At 39.3% G+C, this 22,422-nt stretch overlaps 1 protein-coding gene across 1 annotated transcript; it reads right to left on the bottom strand.

Annotated features, from left to right (window-relative positions):
* Positions 1–407: 407 nt before the first annotated feature.
* YWHAQ (tyrosine 3-monooxygenase/tryptophan 5-monooxygenase activation protein theta) lies at positions 408–22,138 on the bottom strand. Its single transcript, XM_081998326.1, has 5 exons — positions 21,614–22,138; positions 5,360–5,483; positions 2,654–2,817; positions 2,182–2,277; positions 408–1,099 (listed from the first exon to the last, which is right to left on the bottom strand). The coding sequence occupies exons 1-5, from the start codon at positions 21,905–21,907 to the stop codon at positions 1,040–1,042; spliced, it is 738 nt and encodes a 245-aa protein (XP_081854452.1). The 5' UTR covers positions 21,908–22,138; the 3' UTR covers positions 408–1,039.
* Between the last annotated feature and the right edge of the window lie 284 nt (positions 22,139–22,422).

Genomic DNA, 22,422 nt, shown 5'->3' with positions numbered 1-22,422 from the left:
GGAATTGTTACAAGTCAAAAGTAAGTGGTTTATAAAATGTAATTTTATTTAATGTTACTTTGCTGTTACAGAGGGCATAACATTTTCACAAGGCTTTTTTGGGACTACAATCAATGATTAGCAACACACAATAGTGGTCCAAACTCTCTAAATAACAATCACTGGACAAACTTGACACCTTCTCACATGTGCACAAACCTGCATGGAAAAGTACTAAATTTTATACTTGGACATGTGAACTTCAATTGGTTTTCCCATTCCAGTGTATTAAGAAATGACATGCACTTTAGTCTGCCAAAAAGCACTGCCTGTACTCCAGCAGTAACATGCTGCTTCTAATACATAGTAAAGTGAATACCAGAACTACAAAGGCAGGAGTGTAAGTGAACTTTTATTGGGAAGGGATATCAACTGAAACAGCAGCAACTGAAGATTCAGAGAAGCCCCTGTTTTTGAACACACAAGGCTCTGTATTACACGATACAGGAAGCAACTCAATTTGTCATTTTCCAAACTAGAAATGCTCAACTTGATCTGGCCCAATACTTCCATATTCCTACTGAAAAGAATACACAGTAGCATGTGAAAGTCAATTATGGAAAGGAAACCCTGCAGAGTAAGAAGGGAATGTGGAGAATTAAAAGCTATGTGGAACACTCTTTAGTTGCAATTAACTACATTTTCATATCTTACTGTAATACAAAACACAGTCAACTGGCAGGTACTGGTTCAGATTTGATTTTAAATACCAGGTACACTTTAGTCCGCTACATAAGTGTTTGGAAGTTACTTATGTTTATATGAAATGAAGCTATTAATACTTTTCTACAGCAGTAACCGCACACCAGGAAGGCCAGGACAAACACAAATCAAGGAATGGAGTTTTCCCAAAGCTGCAGTGTGAAAAGACTATAAATTGATTTCCATACACATGGATGGGTTTTCTTTGCTATAGGAAATCCAAGTGGAGCTATAAGGAATGGAGACGTGTAAAAAGGTTTCTTGAGAAGGAAAGGGAGAATGACGCCCCACGTGCAGTTTAGTTTTCTGCACCTTCTGCAGCATCACATTCTTCTCCTGCACTGTCTGATGTCCATAACTAGAACGAAAAGAAAAAACAATGTCAGCTTTCAGAAGTGCAGCTTTACTTCCAAAAGAAGGGACAATTACTGACTGTGTAGAAATAACGGATTAGACTTAAGGATGTCTACAAAATAGCAGTGCACTGCAGCTCTCTACAACCCTGGCTTCCAGTACTTGCTCGGAGAGAGGCAATTGGAAATAGTTCCCCAGGCACAGGGCACAACTGGCTGTGCACCTCAAGTATTAGAGGCAGAGAAGACAATGTTCTAAACAAGTCCAGACTTTCGTGCTTAAATAGGGAGCTACATCATCGATCCTAGATCATTCAGCAAGTCTGAATGGCAGCTTCATGAGTAACATCAATTTCAAAAGCAGCAGTCTGAATCTTGAAGGTGAAGATTACCATTTTGGTTACTGAAGCTAAGTATCTTATAGTGCTAATAAGACGTTTCTACTGAAGCATTATTGCAAAATAATAAATGTTGCTGTAATTTTAAATGCAATGAATATCCAGAGAGGATATCACTAAAAAATTGCCTTTCTTACATATCTTAATAGAACCTAGGGGTTTCATTAGGCACTTTTTAAAAATGGTTAATCATTATAATACACACTCAAACACCAACTGATTTTACTCTTATTATATTGAGATTCTGGATCTTTTCTTTTAAATTAAAATCAGGAAAATTATTAAAGCAAGTGGCACTGGATGTACAACAGGAAAGACATTTTGTTTCTGAGGTAGTCATCCAAAAGTTTGAGTAAGAATCTCTGACAGATCATGGACTACTATTTTTTGACTCCTTGTTCTATCTTGTACATTAAGTTACCTGAACGCACCTTCTCCCCCTCCACTGAAAAGGCCAGCGAGCAATGAAGAATGCGAGCTATCCAAGCTGTTACTCCAGATTACACAGCATGAAGTTGCTGATATCAACTTACACTACATTCAAATTAAGTTATGAAAAGCTATAGTAAACAGCCCAAATCAGTGCTATGTTTTGCACTAGAGCAAAATAATGGTTTTGTTTCATCACAAATTCAGCCTAAGCAAATACATGGTTACAGAACTAGGCAGCACATAAAAAGGCAACTTACTGTTAGGTTGTCTCTAAGCAACTGCATGATGAGAGTACTGTCTTTGTATGAGTCTTCGTTCAGTGTATCAAGTTCTGCAATAGCCTCGTCAAACGCCTAGAATAATTAAATCATCTTTAGTCTTTCTATTAAGTGATCATTAAAAAAACAGAAGCTAAACCTATCAGTAAAGGTAGCTAAAAAAACCTAAAAAAGGCAACATTAGAAGTTAATGATCTGAATTGCTCTGCTTAAAAATCAGAAGCATAATAAAAATACAGGCATAATAAAAGCTTGCCACTCTGCTGAAAATTTAAGTCACATTGTACAGCCTGCTTGTACCCCTTTAATCCCACTAACAATATGAGCTCAGAAACCAGATACATTGAATAGGATCATTTCCTGCATAAACTCTAGGAAATAATTGTATTATTTTAAGCATAAACTCTCTTCTACTGTCCCTTCAGGCATACAGAAGGAAAAAGTAACTTACTGTCTTTGCCAGTGTGCAGGCAAGCTCAGGATTGTTGAGAATCTCATAATAAAATACAGAGAAGTTAAGAGCTAGACCCAAACGAATTGGATGCGTTGGCTGCATCTCCTTCTTGCTGATATCAAATGCCTCCTGATAAGCTCCCTGTGAGTTTTCTATTGTTTCTGTTAAAAGAATGAGAATCATTAAGGGTTTTTTGTTTTGTTTTAAAGATATGACTATTTAAAGTACTCCATTAGTAGGAGACTGAACAGTCCTCTATTTAAGCCCGCTCCTAGCAAAATACTGCACTTACTTTAATCAAGGTAATGATTTTAAACCCATTTTAAGTACAGCTGCCACACTGACAAAACACAGGGAGCAAATTAAGCTACTACAGAGCAAAGGTATTCAAGAGACAGATAAACACACAGAAGTTCATAAATACAAACATCCAAGATGACTATATTGCCTCAATGACCTTTGATACTTTAGGTACAAAAAACCCAACAACATTGTGCATTACTTTTTCTACAGAACTCCTGCTTCATTCTTTGCACAGGATGGACATGGTCATGTGAGTCAGATGTGCAGAGTAAAGGCGGTTACTGTCTGATGGACTTACTTCTTGTTGAGGAAGTTTGGAAGGCATGTACTGCATGTTCCTGAAAAACGGAAAGTCTGCCTCCAAAAATTGGGGGTAGTCAGGTCAAGATAAAAAAATCCCAAAGGCTGCGCCCAAAATAACTGTGAGAAATACCACAGAGGTTACCAAGCCAGAGTTAATACTTTAGGAGGAGAGCTACATATAGTCTATTCCAGATTCTCTTCCAACAGATGACCAAAGGGCCAACAGCCACCCTAAACATGCCTGCAGAATGGCAGGAGACCACAAGAAAAGAAAGGCCATTGTCGGAGCTCAGAATACAGCTCTCTGAGGGAGCCAATGCCATAATTGCTCTAGAAAGTGCTGGGAAAAAAGGAGTTTGCTAAGTAAAATCTGTTAAGTATTCAAGGGAGTCACTACACAGACTTGGATTTTACAGTATTCACACTGTAATGAGTGCTAATAGACTATTAATTTGTTGAGAACAGGTGAAAAAAGAAGAAAACCTTGCAAATGCAGGAAAAAAATCAGCTTGTAAGTACATGATATAAATATAAAAATATATTTTATATATGTAAATATAAAATATATTTGAAGCTAAGAAAATAACAGATACTTAGTGGTGGAACATCAGAGAAGCTTCAAGTAAAACTCCTAGAAGTTTGCAAGAAGTCAAGCACAAATGTATGCATGGTGATACACATAAGCTGTAACTTCCCAGCAAAACACTAAGACCTGCTTAAGAAGGTTATCAATCAGTCCCTCTTCTACAGTAAGCACCCGTATCAGCATGCATATCACTTTAAATGCAGTCTTTTTAGCCAAGATAAGCTGGTATTTCTCTGCTCAGAGAAGCCCAGATTTGTAACTGTTGCTCGAGACAAAATATAAATCAGATTATCTTTGTGAAAGCCAAAGACAAGTTGTCTCCACTACATTTGAACCTGCTGTTGTCATTTGAATCAGGCAGAGGGTTAAGAATTTCTGAACGCAACTCATTAATGCAAAGACTTTTACTCCCATTTTGTATATTTTCATCTTTCAACTTAAATGCTCTTACAATACAAGGAGACTAACAAAGTCTTTATTTAAGTGACAATCAGCTCTGTCCTCTCACTTTGTAATTCAATCCGTTTAAACTAGCCAACGCTGTTGGATGCCTACCATGCCCAACCCAAAGGGACAGTCACTTTGGCACTCTGCCTGCTTCAACGGTCCATCTCCTTTCTGCGTCACGGCATCACTCCAGGACTAATTTTAGTTTGTTATATAGAAATGTATCACTAGCTTATGCCATACCAGAGATTTTAGCATCACAACAGTATCTGGGCACCTTGCAAGACAGTTCTAATACTTCATATTCAATACATCCTCTGAATAGAGTTAAAAACCTCCCCAGAAGAGCTTCCTGAGATACTTACAACCACCTATGCACATGTTCTAGTTTCTAGGAATGTTCTGTGTTCTCAGGACGCCCACTAACAAGTGACAATACCAGCTGTGAAGTTTTACAGGCCTCTCCTACTAGATCCAAAAAGGCAAACTAAAGTTACAGGGACAGTATTATTCCTGTGAACATCAACCATTTCAGAGTGCAGGTCACACTTCTTTGGAGAGTGTACTGACCTCGTAATTTTGTTACTTCTTTGTAAATTTAAGTGACTACAATGAAGTCTGCTTCACACTAAAATGGTTAAAACTTACAGATCAATAGGACTCCCATCATGGAATAAAAAAATGTCGCAGAGATCTGTTTGCTCTTCCTCACCAACTTTATTTTAGTAAAGAAATACAAACAATCGACATTAAATATGTTAGCAGAGCTTCACCTATATTGTTTTCCAGAAGCTCCGAGCAAGCATTATGGAACAACTAACCAGAAATTTGGGGTAGATGACAAGAATACCAGCTAAAATTCCCTGGCATACTATGCTGAAGGTCTATTCAGAATTTTACTCTCCGTCTGTATGAACACTGGGGATTTCCAACCGAAATATAGTTGTTCCCACTCAGCTAACTCACGTGAATTCAGAGTAAGATACTGACACTTCATGTACTGTTCCCTCACCCATAGCCAAAAACTGAAGTTCATTAGCTATCAAAGACCACAAGGTACTTACGTTTTCTGTCATCACCACAGGCAACTTCAGCAAGGTATCGGAAGTAGTCTCCCTTCATCTTCAGGTAGAATACCTTGCTCTCTGGATTAGTTGCATTAGCTATTAAATATTTGTCCAACAGCTCCTGAAACAACAACAACAACGACCTTGACATATTACATATGCCACTGCAACTAAGTTCAATCCATTTTTCTTCTCTCCAGGAAGTTTGGATGGAGTCAAATGTTTGCTACAAGATAAAAACGGAGTTTTAAGGCAAAACTGTGTAAAGGCACAAAGCTAGAAACTACATTAAGATGATCAGTCAGACATCTGATCAGATTGCAGAAAAAGTAACAAGAAAAGGTTTACTGGCATATAGTTTAGGACCAAGTTTAGTTTCAGGATATGCATGTCTCATTTCAAAAACATTGTTGCAAATGAGTAAGCTTTTACTGGAAAAATGAAACACTACGCAGAAAGTTTCAAAGCTATTTATAAATAAGAACTTGTTCGCACTTCACGGGAAAAAAAGTAAGAGAAAAAACTCCACTGTTTGTTTTTTTTTTTAAATAAATTGCATTCTTTAGACTTATTATAAAGAATGTCCAGCCCACCTGCCAGGAAGAGCCAAGGATTTGAACCCGCCTAGTCAGTAGCCAGCCTCTCCAAACCGTACAGCCTTGCAAAGAGGTGGTAAAGTAATACTGGCTCCAGCGCAGCTGGGAGGCATCCTCCATGTCCACCCTGCTGCTCCCGGGAACGGGAAGGGCTATACAGCGCGGTCCAGCACACCCTGAGCTGCTGCTAATATCGCTCCCCTTGCTCACACCTCTCCTGCTCAGTAACTAGAGGGGCAAGGAAAGGTTTACAAGCCTCCAGCAAGAGGACAGAAGTCTCTCTCCAAGGCTACAAGGCCTCCTAGCTCTTCCAAGGTAGGGGTGAAGGCAAAGGAGAGAAGAGAGACAGGATTTTCCCCCAGCGAAGGGGATAATTCGGAGAACTGACAAGGGGGAGAGCAGCTTCTGGCTGACCTCCTTGTCCCTGGCCCCAGCGATTTTACCCAACTCATTACCACAACTGACCCATGTTCTCTGGAGTTGATGAAAGATGTGAATAAGCTCCAATAGACTCAAGGAAATCCTGCAATACTCAGAGCAACTTTACACTTAGAATTTAAGTAAAGATCTGCATTCAGTTATTTTGAAAAAAAAACAGGTCATAAAAGCAGCAGAAAGTTTCAACAAAGCTTGCAAACTGTTAAGTAAGATTTTTGTTACAGGAACACGTATCCAAATTCATGAAGCAACTACAAAGAATGTGTTTAAGGAACTGTAAGCTTTCAGGGAAAAACCCCTTAGCATTTTCATTAGCAACTGTACCACTATAATCAAAACAAGCTAATTTTAGACACAAACCTACTCCCTATGCATACCACCACACCATTATTACTTCCTTTAATAATCAGCGGTAGCAGAGCAATCCAGCTGAAAGCGTTTACTCATTCCACGTCCATTTGAGGTGTTGGCAATTATTTTATACCGACACTTGTAGCAGGTCTCTTCCAACTGGGTGAAAAAAGCATTTTTGTATCCACAGAGTGTGCTTACCATGGATGCAATATTGCATATAACTCCTCAGACAAGCTCCCTTCAGAGATTCCCCCTACCAAGGCATTAAGAAACAGTAAAGAGTTACAAGCGCTCTTATTACCACCCCAGAGAAAACAGCAGGAGAGTAAGGTGATACCATGCCTGACATATCCTTCCACTTACCAAATCAGAAACAGACAGTTTTAGGGTTTTCTGTAAGGCTAGAAAACCACAGCCAAAGGCTAGATACCGGCTAGTATGGCACAGGGATAAGTGGAGAATTTGTATTAACAGTTTAACACAGTGACATATGCAAGGGCTTGAGCAAGTGTATTGAACAGTACACCTCACTGGTGTCATGGAAGAACAGCAAAACCGTAGGTAGGTTTCAAAACAAGAGTTAAGACAATAGGCAGATGGGTAATACAACCCCATATTAACACTGTTATTTTGCATGAGTCATTGCCATATTAGAATGAGTTATTCCCACCCTACAGGTTTCTGCAATGAGAAAAACTTCACATTTTAGATCGGCATTTTCCTTATGCTTTTCTCCTATGACAGATGTCAATGCCAGCCATAAAAGCACAACACTACACAAACCAGTTTCAAAGTCTCAGATGACAATACAGTAACCTCAAGTTTAACACTGTAGTTAGATTTTACAAGAAACTGCCCAGAATTGAAGAAGGTTGACACATAACACACCTACCTTTAGATAGTGACCGATTTAAGGAACCTTTCAAAGGGTAACTACCAGCCTTTAAAGGCGATCCCAAGTTTGGGACTGCATTAAGCAGCAGAGATGTGATTTAGCCATGTGCTCACATTAGATGTGAAAAAACTATGCCCACTATGCTCTAAGAAGCACTGACCAAACAACCAAGAAAGATACGTTGTATGGGATTTTAAACCAGGTATTTGACAAAACCATATCTTTGATTTTTCTTTTAAAAGCTGAAATAAAACTTTTCAGATATTACAACTGTACCAACAAGGGAAAAAACTGGTATTTTTCTTTTATGCCTTCCAAAACCTAAAGGTTTATTGTAAACTTAACACACACAAAAAATTACTGATCTTATTACAAATCTGTCTTTGGAGGTAGCTCTAGCAGTAGAGTATCTTGTGTAACTGAAATGGCTTGGTTATGACTTAAAAATAGTAACACCCTGGAATCTAGTGTATGCTAAATAATGTTTACAGGAGAGCTTTAGTGTGTCTAATTTAAGCTGAGCCTCAAACCTACATTCCCTAGAGCATTAATGCCCACTTTTCTTTTTTTTTTTTTTTTTTTTCCAGATGGGGAGGCCATGCTTTTTCTGGGAGCACAAAAGGGTTTTGCCATGGCCCCAGCCCTACTGGAAGCATACAGCACTGCAGCCTGTGCGTCTGCAGCCTGAAAGTGCTGCCCCCACTATGGCAGGTTTGAAAACCAGGGCTTCTGTGCAGATTTCGGAGAAAAAAGGGGATGCTGGGAGTGAACTGTAGTGTTTTCAAACAGCAAAGAGTGCATTACGTACACTGCTTTATTTCCTAGGCACTCCTCAGTTGAAGAAGTTGAGCTGCCCAGCCAGCAGCTCCCACTCCCAGTTCATCTTGAGGGCCTCCTAATCCTTACCACAGAACATGATGAGAGAGAGATCTGTGCCTTCGTCAGCTGGGGTGGAACATCCTCATTCTGGACTTCACATACACGGTTTTTGTTTTTTAATAGCCTTAAATGGAACAAGATCTCATTTATGAATCATGTAGGATAAAACAGAATACAAATAGACTTTGAGTAAAGGTAGTTATTTATCTATCCAGACATTATCTTTCAAATCAATAATGTATTTGTTACGCTTAGTGAGCCATTAATCTCAGGACATCATCATTGCTTGGAAGGCATCTTTCCCTCCCTCTAACAGAGAAAATGTTGGCAGTGAAGTGAGAGCAGACAGCACAATAAGCTGAATGATTTGCTTTACACTGTTCTGAGTCACTAACAGATAGGAAAACTCAAGATTTCCTACATCTGTTCTTCATCTTTCCCTGCTTGAGCTTTTCTACCTTTCCATCAGACAGGAATCAGCCAGGAATCCTTATTTTAAACATCAGTTGATAGTAAGTAAAATGAATACAGGCAGCCTGAGCAATGAAGCGGAACTCAGTCAATCTCAAAATTTAGCATAATAAATTTTATCTAAAAAGAGACAGGCACCACCACAGGTATGATTCTGTGGTGAAGTCACCCAATACAGTAGACTGCCATCCATGTTCACATACAGCAAAAACGCCCATCACTTTTTTTTTGTCAGAGAAAGTTATGTATCAAAATACACTTGCCACCATCATTAAGAACCGTGACTGTTCTTACCACTTTCTAAACCAACACCTGAACAACCTGCAAGTAACTGCTCTACTATGTCAAACGTGCCTCAGACGCTGCCATGAAAAGGCACATGACATTCGAGCTGCTGGCCTGCCCTGCTAGTGGGTGACTCTCAGATCCATGAACAGTATGAAGACGCAAGAATCAAAGCTCTGTCCTCCAGCCAGACCCTTCCATGTCCTGGTGGGGTTGCATTAGAACAGGTTTGCACTGTGACAGTTTGTGGTTGGTATCTGCTACTTCCCCCACACCGACACATTATTCTCGAGTGGCACACTGGTCCTCCTGTAGTGTGACAGGATTTCCCACTCCACTTCTCATTAGTGTTGCTCATCCATCTCAATTTATTTCTACCACAGTGTGCTAACTCTCTTGCTGTCCTAATAGCATCATACCCTCATACATGATATTCTTTTCCCCTCCTACAGAAGGCAGGCTTGTTTGTTTATCTATTAAAGAGATGCCAGCAACAAAAGGCTACCAATCCCTGGAACAGATCTGCAGATGCCTGAAGGAGCCATGGGGAGCAGGCTAGGAGCGTGGCAGCAATCCACTTCTTCCCCCTTTAAAGCTGAAATGTTGGTGTTTTGTTTAGGGTTTTGTTTTTTTTTTTTAGTTTATTTTTTTTCTCTCCATTGGCAGACTTACTCCTTTACATGCCAAGAGAAAGTTACATTTCAATTGCCTTCTTGAATCCTTCTCCAGTTCCACTTTTGTTCTTTCCCAACTGAATAACTGTCTTGTCTTAGTTGCTTTTTCCCCTCTGCTTAAGCAGGAACAAGGGTTGAACATGTGGTTGTAGTATCAGATCACTGCAACTAACCTGAGCCAGAAATATTACGTTTAATTCATCTGCTCTCATCACTTTCCCATTTTTTCAGATTTATGAAAACAAGCCCTGAAGGAATATGCCAGCCATATCTTTACTTGAAGTGCCCAATACAGACAAAGCAGCTCCCTGAAAACACAGCTCCTTCATAATTACTTGTGTATGCATCCAGCCAGCATCTCCTTACATACACTGTGCACACATCCCCTGCAATTCATGTACCGTAGGCTTTCTGTTACCTGTTTTCAGGACAACCCCTTCTTTTGAAAGCTGACATCAAAACAGGAAGTCCCATCAACCTCCCCCCATCTAAGCCAAGTTTAAAAGGCAAGCCTGATTGAGACATCAAGTTCAACCACAGCGTACACTGAATACTTTCTGCACAATTTAACTATGTAGTAGGTTCAAGTGGCATAAAGACACCACTGCTATCTGATCTGTGCTGTTCTCTCTTCAAACATATTCAGCTATAAAGTATCTCGACAGCAAAGATGAATTAAAAATAAAAAAAATCTTGAATACCAAATTGACCTTCAACTGCCTTCACCACTTGTGCCGTTTAGAACTGGACTTCAATAAAGCAAATACATAAGTATAAGTCTCTGCATACATTCCAATACCATTAGCTAATAGGTATATTCTTCACACTTATCCGTTCAATACCAGAGGATGAACATGAACCAGGTCAGCTCGAGAGATCATCTACGGATCACAAGTAGTTTAAGGTCAATTTTCAAAGCAAGCTAAAGATACCATGTGCCTAGGTACTGACAGAAGTTCTCAACGTGGTAAACTGTGGTAAACAATGCAACCATCACTCAGATGTCAACACCTATGACATGTTTGGGCCACATCACCAGCACCAAGTTATTTAATCTTATACTATTAAAAGACTGATCTACATTGCCATTTGCATTTCCCACCAACTTAGTACGGTACTGGAGCTACTTAGTGCTTTTGCTCCACCGGAAGCAAAAAAGTCAATGTAAAAGCAACTATCATAAGCAGCAATGCTCTCCAAAAGTCCGCCCCCATAAATATAAACTGGTTAAGTTGCTGCATGATCTTTAGCAAAGAGCAGTGTGCAAATGTTCAAAATTGCTGGTACACAGTTTTGTGAATAAAGTCTGTATGAAGTTTGAGTTTCGAGTCAAGACTGTTCCAGCAATATTCTTGAGACTAAGGCCCATGTACCTCACTTCCAAGTTGTTTAAAACACCTTATTCCAACACCATCTTCATCTTTTGGGCATATGATTTTAAATGCTATTCTTTAAAAGCAAACATCATAACAGTTTGTGACAAGTAATTTGTATTTGCAGGTTTTAGTAATTTAAGACAAAGTCCTCTGCTGGGCTTTAACTCATACGACACAAAAAGCATCTACAGGAAATCCAGCAGCATTACTGTTTTTTGATACAAGAACAAACTAGTCAGTATCAATGCATATAATATATAAAAAAATTATATTCCTCCTCACACCATGACAGAAGAAGTTCAGTGATATGGGGGGAAAAAGAAAGAAGACCAGCTTGAACTTCAAATCAACTGCTCAGAAGCCCTCTGCTGTCCAAGTGCTTGTCAGACCTGCCAGCAGAGGCGGTGCTACCATTCCACAGGGTACTGATTTTCACAGGTCTTACAGAGACTAGACGGAGTTTTGTTGCTGGTTCCTAGGCGTTCCTTCCCTTCCTGAGTTGACACAGAACATTCTCTATTTTGAGCTTTTAAGTGTTCTTTGTTTTGGGTTTTTTTTTTTTTTTAAGAAGTATTGAAGCTAGCCACCAGAACAGATGTTACAGGAATGACAGCAAGTACCTCTGATTACTTAATGTACTTGTCTATAACAGAATACACTTACTGGACAAACCCTACAGAACCAAATCTATTTTGAGACAAGGTTCCTTAAAAATAATGCACATGCACAGAGTGCATGTCAACACCACTTTTTTTTTGAAAGTTAACTCGCCACCCTGAACATGGATTCAATGTCACAGTCCCATCCAGAAGATGAACAGCTTGCATCCAACAGGCACACTATGCAAAGTGTGCGACACTACATAAATTCAGCCAGGGACGCAGCGTGCAAAATACTTGGAAAAATTCTTCAGTCTTAAGTATTTCTAAAGGTCCATCCCGCTCCAATATGAGAAAAACCACTTACAAGCAGCATACAAGGAAATGGTTTCCACCATAACTGCAGTCAAGAAGTAAAGCTAAGAAGTTGGTGAAGCAGCTCAGACCAATATATTCCTTTAATAACTGTTAAACGTCAGTTTAAACACATCAGATGTTCCAAAGTGTTTGACGCACAGATGATCGGTGGAGGCTCAGACCTTTCAGTAAGGCTTCTGCTCACAAATGACTGCCTGTTTTAATAGTCTAGTAAATTGGTATTAAGACTTCTTGACTATTTCAAGTATAATCAGTCATTCCAAAGTCCACAGTATGACTCACTGCAACCTAGGTGTGTTTTAACATTCAGCAGTTGTTTTCTTGACAGGAAAGGGGAGGCCCCTGCTGCAACAGTAAGATCACTTTACTTTCAGAAGTGTAATTCAGCAGAAGCAAGTTCTTCATTCTTCTGGATTCAAGCTCTATGCATCAACTCCTTTTGGGAGAACATTGAATAGTTTTCATAGACACCTCTTAAGACCATTAGTATTTCAGTTTTTATATTGAGGAAAATATGTGCACGCCTTTCCAGTAATGGCATGGCCTTAAGATGACCTTACAGAGCACAGTCAAAAGCAGAGACAAACATACCTGGCATGGAAACAGACAGGGTGACCTCATTCATCTTTTCCATTTCGTTCTGAGTTTTTGTCTACATAGTTCTAAAAACTGGCAGTCAATATTTAGGATTGGCCCTGAATGAAGTATCTGGAATCCCACTTAACAGATGCATTGGAAGTCCGAGCTGCAGCACGTCTGCCCACACTATTCCCACCTGAGGTTGAGATAAATTTCATCTAGAATTTACATTCACTGCTTACATTTCTCCTGAAACAAGAAGTTAGAAAGTTCTGTGGTCCTCAAATAACTATGTAAGCCAGGAACTAGAAGTGTGTGGAAATGCAAGTTCTCCTTTCTATAGATTTTCATCAAACAAAACCAACAATCCAGTGAAAGTCAAAGAATTATTCAAGTTTTTATGAAAGAGCCTAAAGTTTTCCCCTGCCAATTGTAGAAATGAGTCTTCAAAAAAAGTGATTTCCCTTTTCAGTAATTGTAAAGTTTTGCTGAAGTAATGGCCATACAACACATCCAAAAGCTTTCAAGAAAATTTTCTTGGTATCAGACAGATCTCAAATTGATTCTAACATTCTTCCATGATTGCATTTTCCATATTTCTAATTCCTCAAAATACTTCAAGTGTTATTTTCCTCTTAGTAAGCATGCATTACTGACATCAAATTCTTCCCTTCAGAATCCTGACTACCTAAAAATTTCTTCCAGCATCCTCCATTTGTGATCTTCCATAATATGACAGAATCAAGCAAAAAAGCCTAAATTTGCATTTAAAAATATTTCTATGTTCTTCAGCTACAGAAGCCTTGAAGGTATGATTAAATGACTGACAATACTAGAAGTCAACAGCAGCATGCAGTAGTTACGTGTATTTAAGGTACATTGCCCTTGTGCAAGTAAGTGACTTTTAAAGCCAGTCTTTCATGATAATAAACAAACACTGGAGGACCTAAAAGTTTTACTTGCTTCAGTTCTGCTCTCTGTCTGGGAGCCCTAGATCAGAGGCTTGTGATCACTGAAATCCAGAAGGATAATGAAACAGATGCACTTTCTTCCCATCGCTTAGTGCAGCTGGAAGAGCCTTTTGCATTGTCCAACTTGACCTTGAAGAAAACCCAGCAATGTGTTATTTCATTCAATGGATTAGGAGGGTGACAGTAATTTGTTATTCCCCAAATGAGACAACCTACAATAATGAAGTCTAACCTTCTAAGTCAGAAAATGAGAAGCCAACATTTCAGTTAACCTTGTTACAATCTCTCATAGCAAGTGAACCTTGACTTTCTTGCTAAGGCCCTGCTACCTACTTCCATTTAAAACAATTCCTGCTTACAAGAAATTTACAAAATGTATTCAACTTCAGAACAGAACTTCCTGAAGAAGTTTTATCCAGGAAATGAGGCTGTCAGTCTGATAAGAGTGTATGTAGTGTATTTAGAAAATATTTATTATCAGAACCAATGGAAAGTTTTTTGTTTCCAGAGCCTAATATGACTCCTATATCCAATTACTTCAGTGGATGGATCGTTATGAATTAAAGGACAGAACAAGGACTATCAGCGCAAGGAATAAACCTTTATCAGTGTTAGAAAACTGGTAAATCAAACTCTCGATTCCTTTAATAAATTAAGAGAAAGGCACAAGCAAAAATCACAGCTCATTTGGGACCTTCTAAATCATAGGTCTTTACATCTGATGTTTTGCGGGGTGCACAGAACCACAGGATGTGAAACTCTGCACTTAAATTATTTTTACTGCCTCCTATGTCTAAGTGCCCAGTTCACATGAACTGTTACTCAGATGTACAGAGTGAATGAGCAAATTACAGACTTACAAGTCACGTGCATGTTCAGCTGGAGCATTATGATGTTGGTTCCAGCACCCTGGGAAGCAGAAAGGATGAGGAGGAACCTGTAAACATCAGGCTAATGAACACAATAGAGCTATATGGAGTAAGTGCCACAAATGCAGTGTTCAAGAGCAGTCTTACCTTACCTAGTTAGTCTGTGATAAAATTATCTTCAAGTTTATAGTCAAGTACAAAACCACTTAAACACGAACAGCAAGTAACATCTAAGGGCATCAGACCCATCATTCTCAAAGACCAAGAGCATAAAACTAAAGAAGGGGTAAGATCTACACAAATAAGAAAACACTGATTAATCAAGCACACACCTTCACCTACCAAACTTACAAAGAAAGCATATTCATGCACTTTTACCAGCCCTCCACCCACCATTTTCCTCACTACCTTCCTCTGAAAATAAAGTATCTACCGTTACTGAAAACAGAAGGTGCTTCTGCACCCATACAAAAACTGGTACAATCTATGTTAATAATGTGCTAAACAACCCCAATTTTTGCCATCACAAAGAAATCAACTACTAACAACCTTTAAGCTTGAGCATGCTCTTTCCTCATCAAGTTCTCTCTCTCTGATATATGGTCTTCTATGTTTACTTCAAAAACACATCTATCATATTAGTATCTAGTAGGTAGTAGAAATGCCTGCAAGACAACTGTCTAGCAGGTAAGCATGAGAGTGATTTACAAACTCTGCTAAAAGCTTCACTGCTTTAGCAGAAAAATAGAATTTGTCTTTGTTGTCCAGTTCTACTTAATGAGCATATCCTACTTCCTCAAGGCTACCAAACTAGTAAAGGTCCTCCAGGAAATTTAATAAATCTACATGTACAAGTGGACCGAGGTATGGCACAGACAAAGCTTTAATAGCCTTGACTACAACCAGGCTAGTTTATCTATAGCCTAACCTCATTAAAAAAATGGATTTGACACTGGAGATACATGAGGCTTTGGTTGCCCCATTCTCAACAGCTGGTCACCTGCATCGGTATTATGATTTCCTATTTTCAATTAGTCCACATCCTGCTTCTCACAGGATGTTAACATTCAGGACAGGCCTTTCAGAGCTGTTGGGAGCTATGACTTTGCAGAAGTGCAATTCTCTGGTGGCCATTTCTTAAATTTTTAAGAACAAACAAGCCGTTATCTTCATTTTTTTCTACTTTCAACAGACATAAGCTAACCCTATTCTCAGGTTTACCTCAAGATGGAGATACCCATGCAAACCAAATCAGTGATCTAAACTCACCCCAGCAGCTTCTGCACACACAAATAACATAACGGTGGAAGTTTTCAGAACCTCAGACAGAATACCTTTCTGCCGTTTATCTTGTATCCTTCACTAACTTGCCTGTATGTTTTAGAAATTCAGTATCCACTCACAGAAGGAAGGGGCAGCAAGCAATGACTGCATGGGATGGAGGCCTCAGCTACCATCAGAATGCCTTGAACTATTTTTAGTCAGCCTTTAACAGTTTTCAGCCACTTCAAGAACCTCAGCGCATTCTAGGCTTTGTTTCTGCAAGTGTCAGTCCTTTCTTAGAAATGGATTCAGTCTTCCCTGCACAGAAGTGTAGTACTCCAGCACCAGATTCTAACAAAGGGCAAAAACTGATGTAAGAGAAGGTACAACTATGAGTAAGTCAAGTTCAGATCATTAATTTAAGTTTCAAGCATACTAAACTAGCAAAGATTCATGCATTAAGTTCCATAAGTCTTATCAGAAACATGTTGACACGTGCTAGAAGTTGTGCTAAGAACACAAAGGAGAACCAACTACCTCCCCACGTATTACCTTTCACCAAAAAGACGACTGTTATTCCAATTAAAGCATTCATTTAACATTCACTCCACAATTCTGGATTTGCCAAGAAGCATTGCTCCCAACCTAAGGTCTGGCTTTGAGTCATGAGGTAGCTAGTCTTTTTAGTCAGTTACTTAAAAGGGATGAGTCAGTAGCATTTGCCTTAACTTACAAAAGGTAAAAAAAGTAATACTTGAAACACTGTCCCAACCACTACCAGGACAACTAATTCAAGTCCAAAAGTAGTATTAACTTAAGTGATTAATATGCCTGACCTTCAGAATAAAACTGTATCCTAATAGGTCCCAGTGTCAAAAGACTCTGATTTCCTTTTAGTCAGATACCAGTTTTACCTCTACAACGCTATGTATTTCTGTATAAATCCTGACTGTACACTGAAAATAGGAAAGCAGAGAAAAAGGATTCACAAGACATGAAACTCTACTAAGTTGTTCATATAGCAGCATCAAACTGATATTCACTGAATCTGCCTGTAAAGATTTCTGCATGTATAATAAAAATCAAAATTTTACTTTTCTGTAGGCCAAAGGTAACAGTAGGGAAAAAACAGGGCTATGGTCAAAGCTTGTCATCTGACATCAGATATTTTAGCCGACATGAGGAATCTATTTTCTGCTGCAAGAAAACACCAACTTCATTTTCAATGAAGCTATGAACTTGTGCTGTTGAGAAAAGCTGCACTGCACATTACCTTCTAGTATGGGGATTTTTGTTTTGTTTATTTTTAAGTGATTAACTTTAGAACTACATCTACAAAATGGCTAACAGTCAAAAGTGGACACAGATTTTTACCCTTGTTTTTACTAGTATTTACTGTTTCTTAATTATGCAAAGCAGAAGTAGTAACAACACTGCAACCTGGGGGGAGGGGAAGGAAGGAAAGGGGAGCTGGCTAGAGCAGCACACTAATACATGTGCTTTCAACAATCAACACTGCAATCTCACAGAAGATCAGACATTTACAAGCATCCTCTCAACCTTAAGACAGTAAAAATTGAAGATACACCTTACAGCTCAAGACTATTTCATTGCAAGCACTGCCACTGGGTACAGAAAAGAATCAACAGCACAAGTCAAGTTACCGCTGGTCCATTTTTAAAAGATCACGATGCTCTTGCTCATTTCTAGAAAAATTGGCTTACATGGGCCTGACACAGTGCAATGTAAAACTGTTTGCAGAGGACATCATAAAAATAGATGTTTGGAAACAACTGGAAAGCCTCATATATGTAATTTTTCTATGCAAAAACTTCGAAGCATATTAAAATAAAGTTTTAAGTTTCAGCTAGAAACATGAGGACTAAGTCTTTTAACCATCAAGATACAGTTGTTTCCAAGCCCTAATGATTTTTGCCATTGCATCTTTCTTCATAAACTGTGGGCAAGTAGCTATCAAATCTCATCTCTATTGCTCCATGAAGAGCTCCAACAACATCAGGACATAAAAACTGAACGTACACAGAGCACTATCAAATATACCTGGAAACACCCTCAAGTTGCAGGTGGAGAGTGAACTGCTTCCAGGCAAGGGCTGGTCTCCTTCCTTCCTTTACACTAGTTCTCCTTAAAGAATGAAGGAGCTTGAATGCAACACAAGTTACCACTATGCTCTCAGAAAACCCACCAGTTCAACCTGCTCCCCCCAAGAAGTTACAATTCAAAAGTTACCTTTTCTGAAAATCTGATGTCACTAAACAGCACAGTGTATATACATTAAAGGATTAGTCTTATATTGTACATTCCATCTTCCAAATTTCACATATTATTTCATTAATTATGTGAAAGTTGCTGCTGCACCCATCCCTTCTACATTATCTAGTATCCCTGTCTTGAAATCACTCAAAGAATATAAAGAAATACGAACTTTGTGCTCAGAGAGTATATGAAACAACATACTTCAACTTTACCTTAGAAAAAGTTACGTTGCCAACCTATTTATTTAAAGACAAGGGTTTCAAGAACAGTTTCAATTGTGATTAATTAGGGATGATTCAACATTAATTCTCTACATTATCAAAGAATTTGTCAATCAACACAGTGACTTCAATAAAGCCTCCTAGCATACCTTTAAATAAAACATTCATGCAAGTTGTTTGACAAAGTCACACCACTTCATTAAAGATCCACTCTCACCTGAAAGACCAGTCATAAAATTAACAGTTAAAAAGGTTCAGATCACATCTACTCCTACTTGCAGGATAGGCAGTTAAAGAAATGTCTTCACTACTTGGCATGAGATGGAATATATTACTGTGACCACTGATGTTGGCTGTACATTAATTAAATAATTAGTAAAAGTTTTATTTATGTATCTATATATAGCTATCTCAACATAATTTTGGATGTTTGTATTCTAGTGGTGATTAAATTTCAGTTCCTTATCAAACCATGCCCTAAAACAATGCCTTACCTAATTGGCTTGAGGCATTCTTTACAGAAAAAAAAAAAAGTAATTGCAGATTCAGTGTTGCTGCATTTTTAATCAAAAATTAGCACTACTTTGTAATGCTAGCACAAGTATTTCTAAATGGAGGTTTGTACAACAGCAGATACACTTCAGTTTGAAAAGCTGTGCCATACCAGTATAAAAAAAAGCCTTTTGAAAAAACTGTTAGTAGTATGACTAACAGCAGTCACACTCCACCCAACACATCCACCCTTGCTAAATCCAAATACTCCTGATGACGAGCAACCTTTCCATACTACTTGCCAGCAGTTGTTTCAGTTTAGCTGCCTTCCTAGAATTAAAAAAGCATCTCTGAGATTCAACTTAAGAGATCTAAAAAACCTACAAGCAGTTACTATAGCGTTAGTAAAGAAGAAATTATCATTCAAAGGAGGAGTCAAAACCACTTTGTGGCTCAGCTTTAGGAAAACTAACCTTTGTAGTGCCTGTACATTGAGAGTTCCATCCTCTTGGATGCTGACTCATGGATCACAGGAGTGGTAAATGGAGGAGGAAAGGGAGAGAAGCAGAATGGAAGGTAACTGCACATGGCCCTCAAAGGAAGAGTAAAAATCTGAAGGCTTGCAGTAGACAGCTGACATCTCCTCCTACCAAAGGCAGGAGGCCAGCAGGGCAAAACAGGAAAAGCATGCACAGCTGTAGGTTTCGGTCTTCACTACTTCCTGCCGCTTTCCCGGTGAGAAGGGAAGGACAGAGCTGCCAACCAGACCGTTGTTGAGAACAGTGAAAGACTAGAATGCAAGGAAAAATTTGGCTAGCACAGGAAGAGCTGGCTTTCCCTGCATAAGAGGTTTGTGTTAGCACAACCACTAGACTACCTGCTGTCCACCATTTGATGCAACTGGAATAATTTCAGTGTAGACATTGCATGAAACGGCTCGCTACCTTTATCATTCAGAGACCTTCTATCTCCCTATGGAAGCATGAGCTCCTTGTCAAGAGGGCACAGCAACCACTATGAAATTTTATGCATAACCTTCTCTTAGGAACTAGATTTGGTAGAAGGACAGAAGACATTAAGAAGTCTGAAGAGTGAGCTTTATGTTTAGGCCCCAAGAAGTTAGTTCTGAAGTGGGGCACTGAGTAGACGAGATCAAGAGGAGTGACAACAGCACTAATGCTGGCACCCCGTCACACGGGTTCTAGTGAACCTGTCACAGGAAACAGGAATCAGTACCCTACACAAGACACATCACTTTCACAAAGGTGAAAGTTTTACAACTTAACTACACCTGTAACTCTAGAAACAGCTTTTTTGGAAGACATAGACTCTTCAATGTGTTAAGGAATTATCTCAACTGATTCATGAAGCTAATAAATTTCCAAATTATTTTCAAGCAAAGGTAACTCCTTTTGACCCATTTAGGAAAAAAAAAAGGTGGCAGCATGCAAGGAAGCATATAGGTATTTTCAGCACAATCCAAAGAAGTACTCCCTTGTACATGAGCCAAAATACTTAATCTTAAGAAGCAAATTCAGTTACTTCCAAACCATCTAGTTTTAAATTCAGGTATCCTAAAACCAATCTAAGATACATTAACCTCAAAATTGTTTATTTCCTTATAGACTTACTTCTTCCTGTTCTCATGTTAGCAATACTAGACACCAAAAAAAAAGTAACTAAGAGGAGCAAACAAACCACTGAAGACTTATCTACCACACAACTATTATTTCATTACACATATACAACTTCCTGCAGCCACAACTCCCTGGCCACATAGAACAGGGTCCAGCAGCCTCCACACTGCTGACACGCATCTCTTCAGCTCCCACTACAGTGCAGTACAGTTTTGCTATCGATAGCATCTGGAATTCTGCTGCTTGTACAGAAATTTATTCCCAGGCTTTGATTCATGCTTGGGGTGTCGTGCCAGTCTTCACACCTTAGTTTTACATTATTCCATAATTACTGCAAATTCATCCTAAAGATTCCCCTGAGAAGTCAGCTTGAATCTGACAAAGTCAATTTCTACATGTTTTTATTTCCTATCTTCAATATAGATGTCTTTTTAAATATAAAAATCATTTTATATTTAAAAGAATCCTCAAAAGGTCTCTTAAAGACCCCTTGAGAGTATTTTTCTTCACAAGAAGTAAATGAAATGCACAAGTAGTTACTTTAAACGCTTTTAACAGGTTATTAGCTCTGATCTGAAGAGATAAGGGTTTTTCTCATTTTCTTCTCAGCTTACCTTATAAAGCTTACTAACCACAGCACAAACAGGCATAAGCCTAAATTCTCTGCATCTCTGCAATTACCTAGTGCAATATTGCATATGGATCACTCCATCAAAAACATACTCCAAACACATTCAAAATTGAATGTGTATCTAAAATATCTCTACGCATATGGGGCCCATAGCACAGTGAAGAGGATCTTCCTCCTCGCAGTAATCCACTTAAGGGTTGCAGAAGTTACTGGACTGACTTCCCCTACCCCAGCATAATACTTCACATGATATTCCCCAGTCAAGTTCCCAGTCTTATTCCCCAGTACAGAAGCACACATGAATACTGTATTTCTTTCTCTTAAAAAAAATAAAAAAAGGAAGAAAAAAAGAAAGTCCCCACTCACCAGCACAGTGGTGCAGATGGACCTGAGCTCAGATTCCACCTTCTCCCGATAGTCCTTGATAAGCTGCATCTTCTTGTCACTGGTGTCTGTCTTCTGCTCAATGCTAGAGATGACCCTCCAGGCAGAGCGCCGCCCCCCCACCACGTTCTTGTAGGCCACTGAGAGCAGGTTGCGCTCCTCGTTGGACAGCTCGGCACCTTGCTCAGTTACTGCCTTCATGCAGGTGGCCATATCATCGTAGCGCTCAGCTTGCTCAGCCAGCTTGGCTTTCTGGATCAACTCGGTCTTATCCATGGTGGCTGGCAGTGGGGCAAGAGCAGTATAGTAGCAAAAGCAGGAGAAGCTGGGGATGTCACACTATCAACACAAGAACGCACCTCAAAACCTGCCAGAAAGAAGACAGTAACCATGATGCAAGAATAAAACACTACCAAAAGTGATCTTATGCCACCCCTTGCAACACACCAAAAAACAAGCATCACAGCAAGCCTTGCCTTGCGTCCCCTTCCCCATCTCCAGGTGCTCCTCGTGGACAGATTGCAGCATCCTTCCCTTCCACGTGGGGCTATGGGGAAAGGCACTGTCTCAAGGGTCCACCCCTAGGGAAACCACGACCTAGAAACCCAACTGGGGAAGGCATGCTCAGCGCTAGCCAAAGGACAGCAGCCTGAAGACCAAGTGCTGGAAATGGCTACTTTTCCATCAGAGCAGACTTTATGTCTTCACCCCCCTTTTCTTCGTTGCCTTACATGAACATACTAATATGCTGTCTAACAGAGCCCTGGAGACGGATACCTAGTTACCACAGA

Source organism: Phaethon aethereus, assembly GCF_964289735.1.
Source record: "Phaethon aethereus genome assembly, chromosome: 3".
NCBI lineage: Eukaryota > Metazoa > Chordata > Aves > Phaethontiformes > Phaethontidae > Phaethon > Phaethon aethereus.
The sequence above is the reverse complement of the archived record's forward strand: the minus strand, read 5'-3'. Positions and strand labels throughout refer to the sequence as shown.

Coding starts and splice junctions, on each gene's coding strand:
- YWHAQ (XM_081998326.1), bottom strand. CDS start 21,907: ATGGATAAGACCGAGTTGATCCAGAAAGCCAAGCTGGCTGAGCAAGCT. Junction 5,484..21,613: donor CCATCTGCACCACTGTGCTG/GTGAGTGGGGAC, acceptor TTGTTGTTTCAG/GAGCTGTTGGACAAATATTT. Junction 2,278..2,653: donor CCTGCACACTGGCAAAGACA/GTAAGTTACTTT, acceptor TAATTATTCTAG/GCGTTTGACGAGGCTATTGC.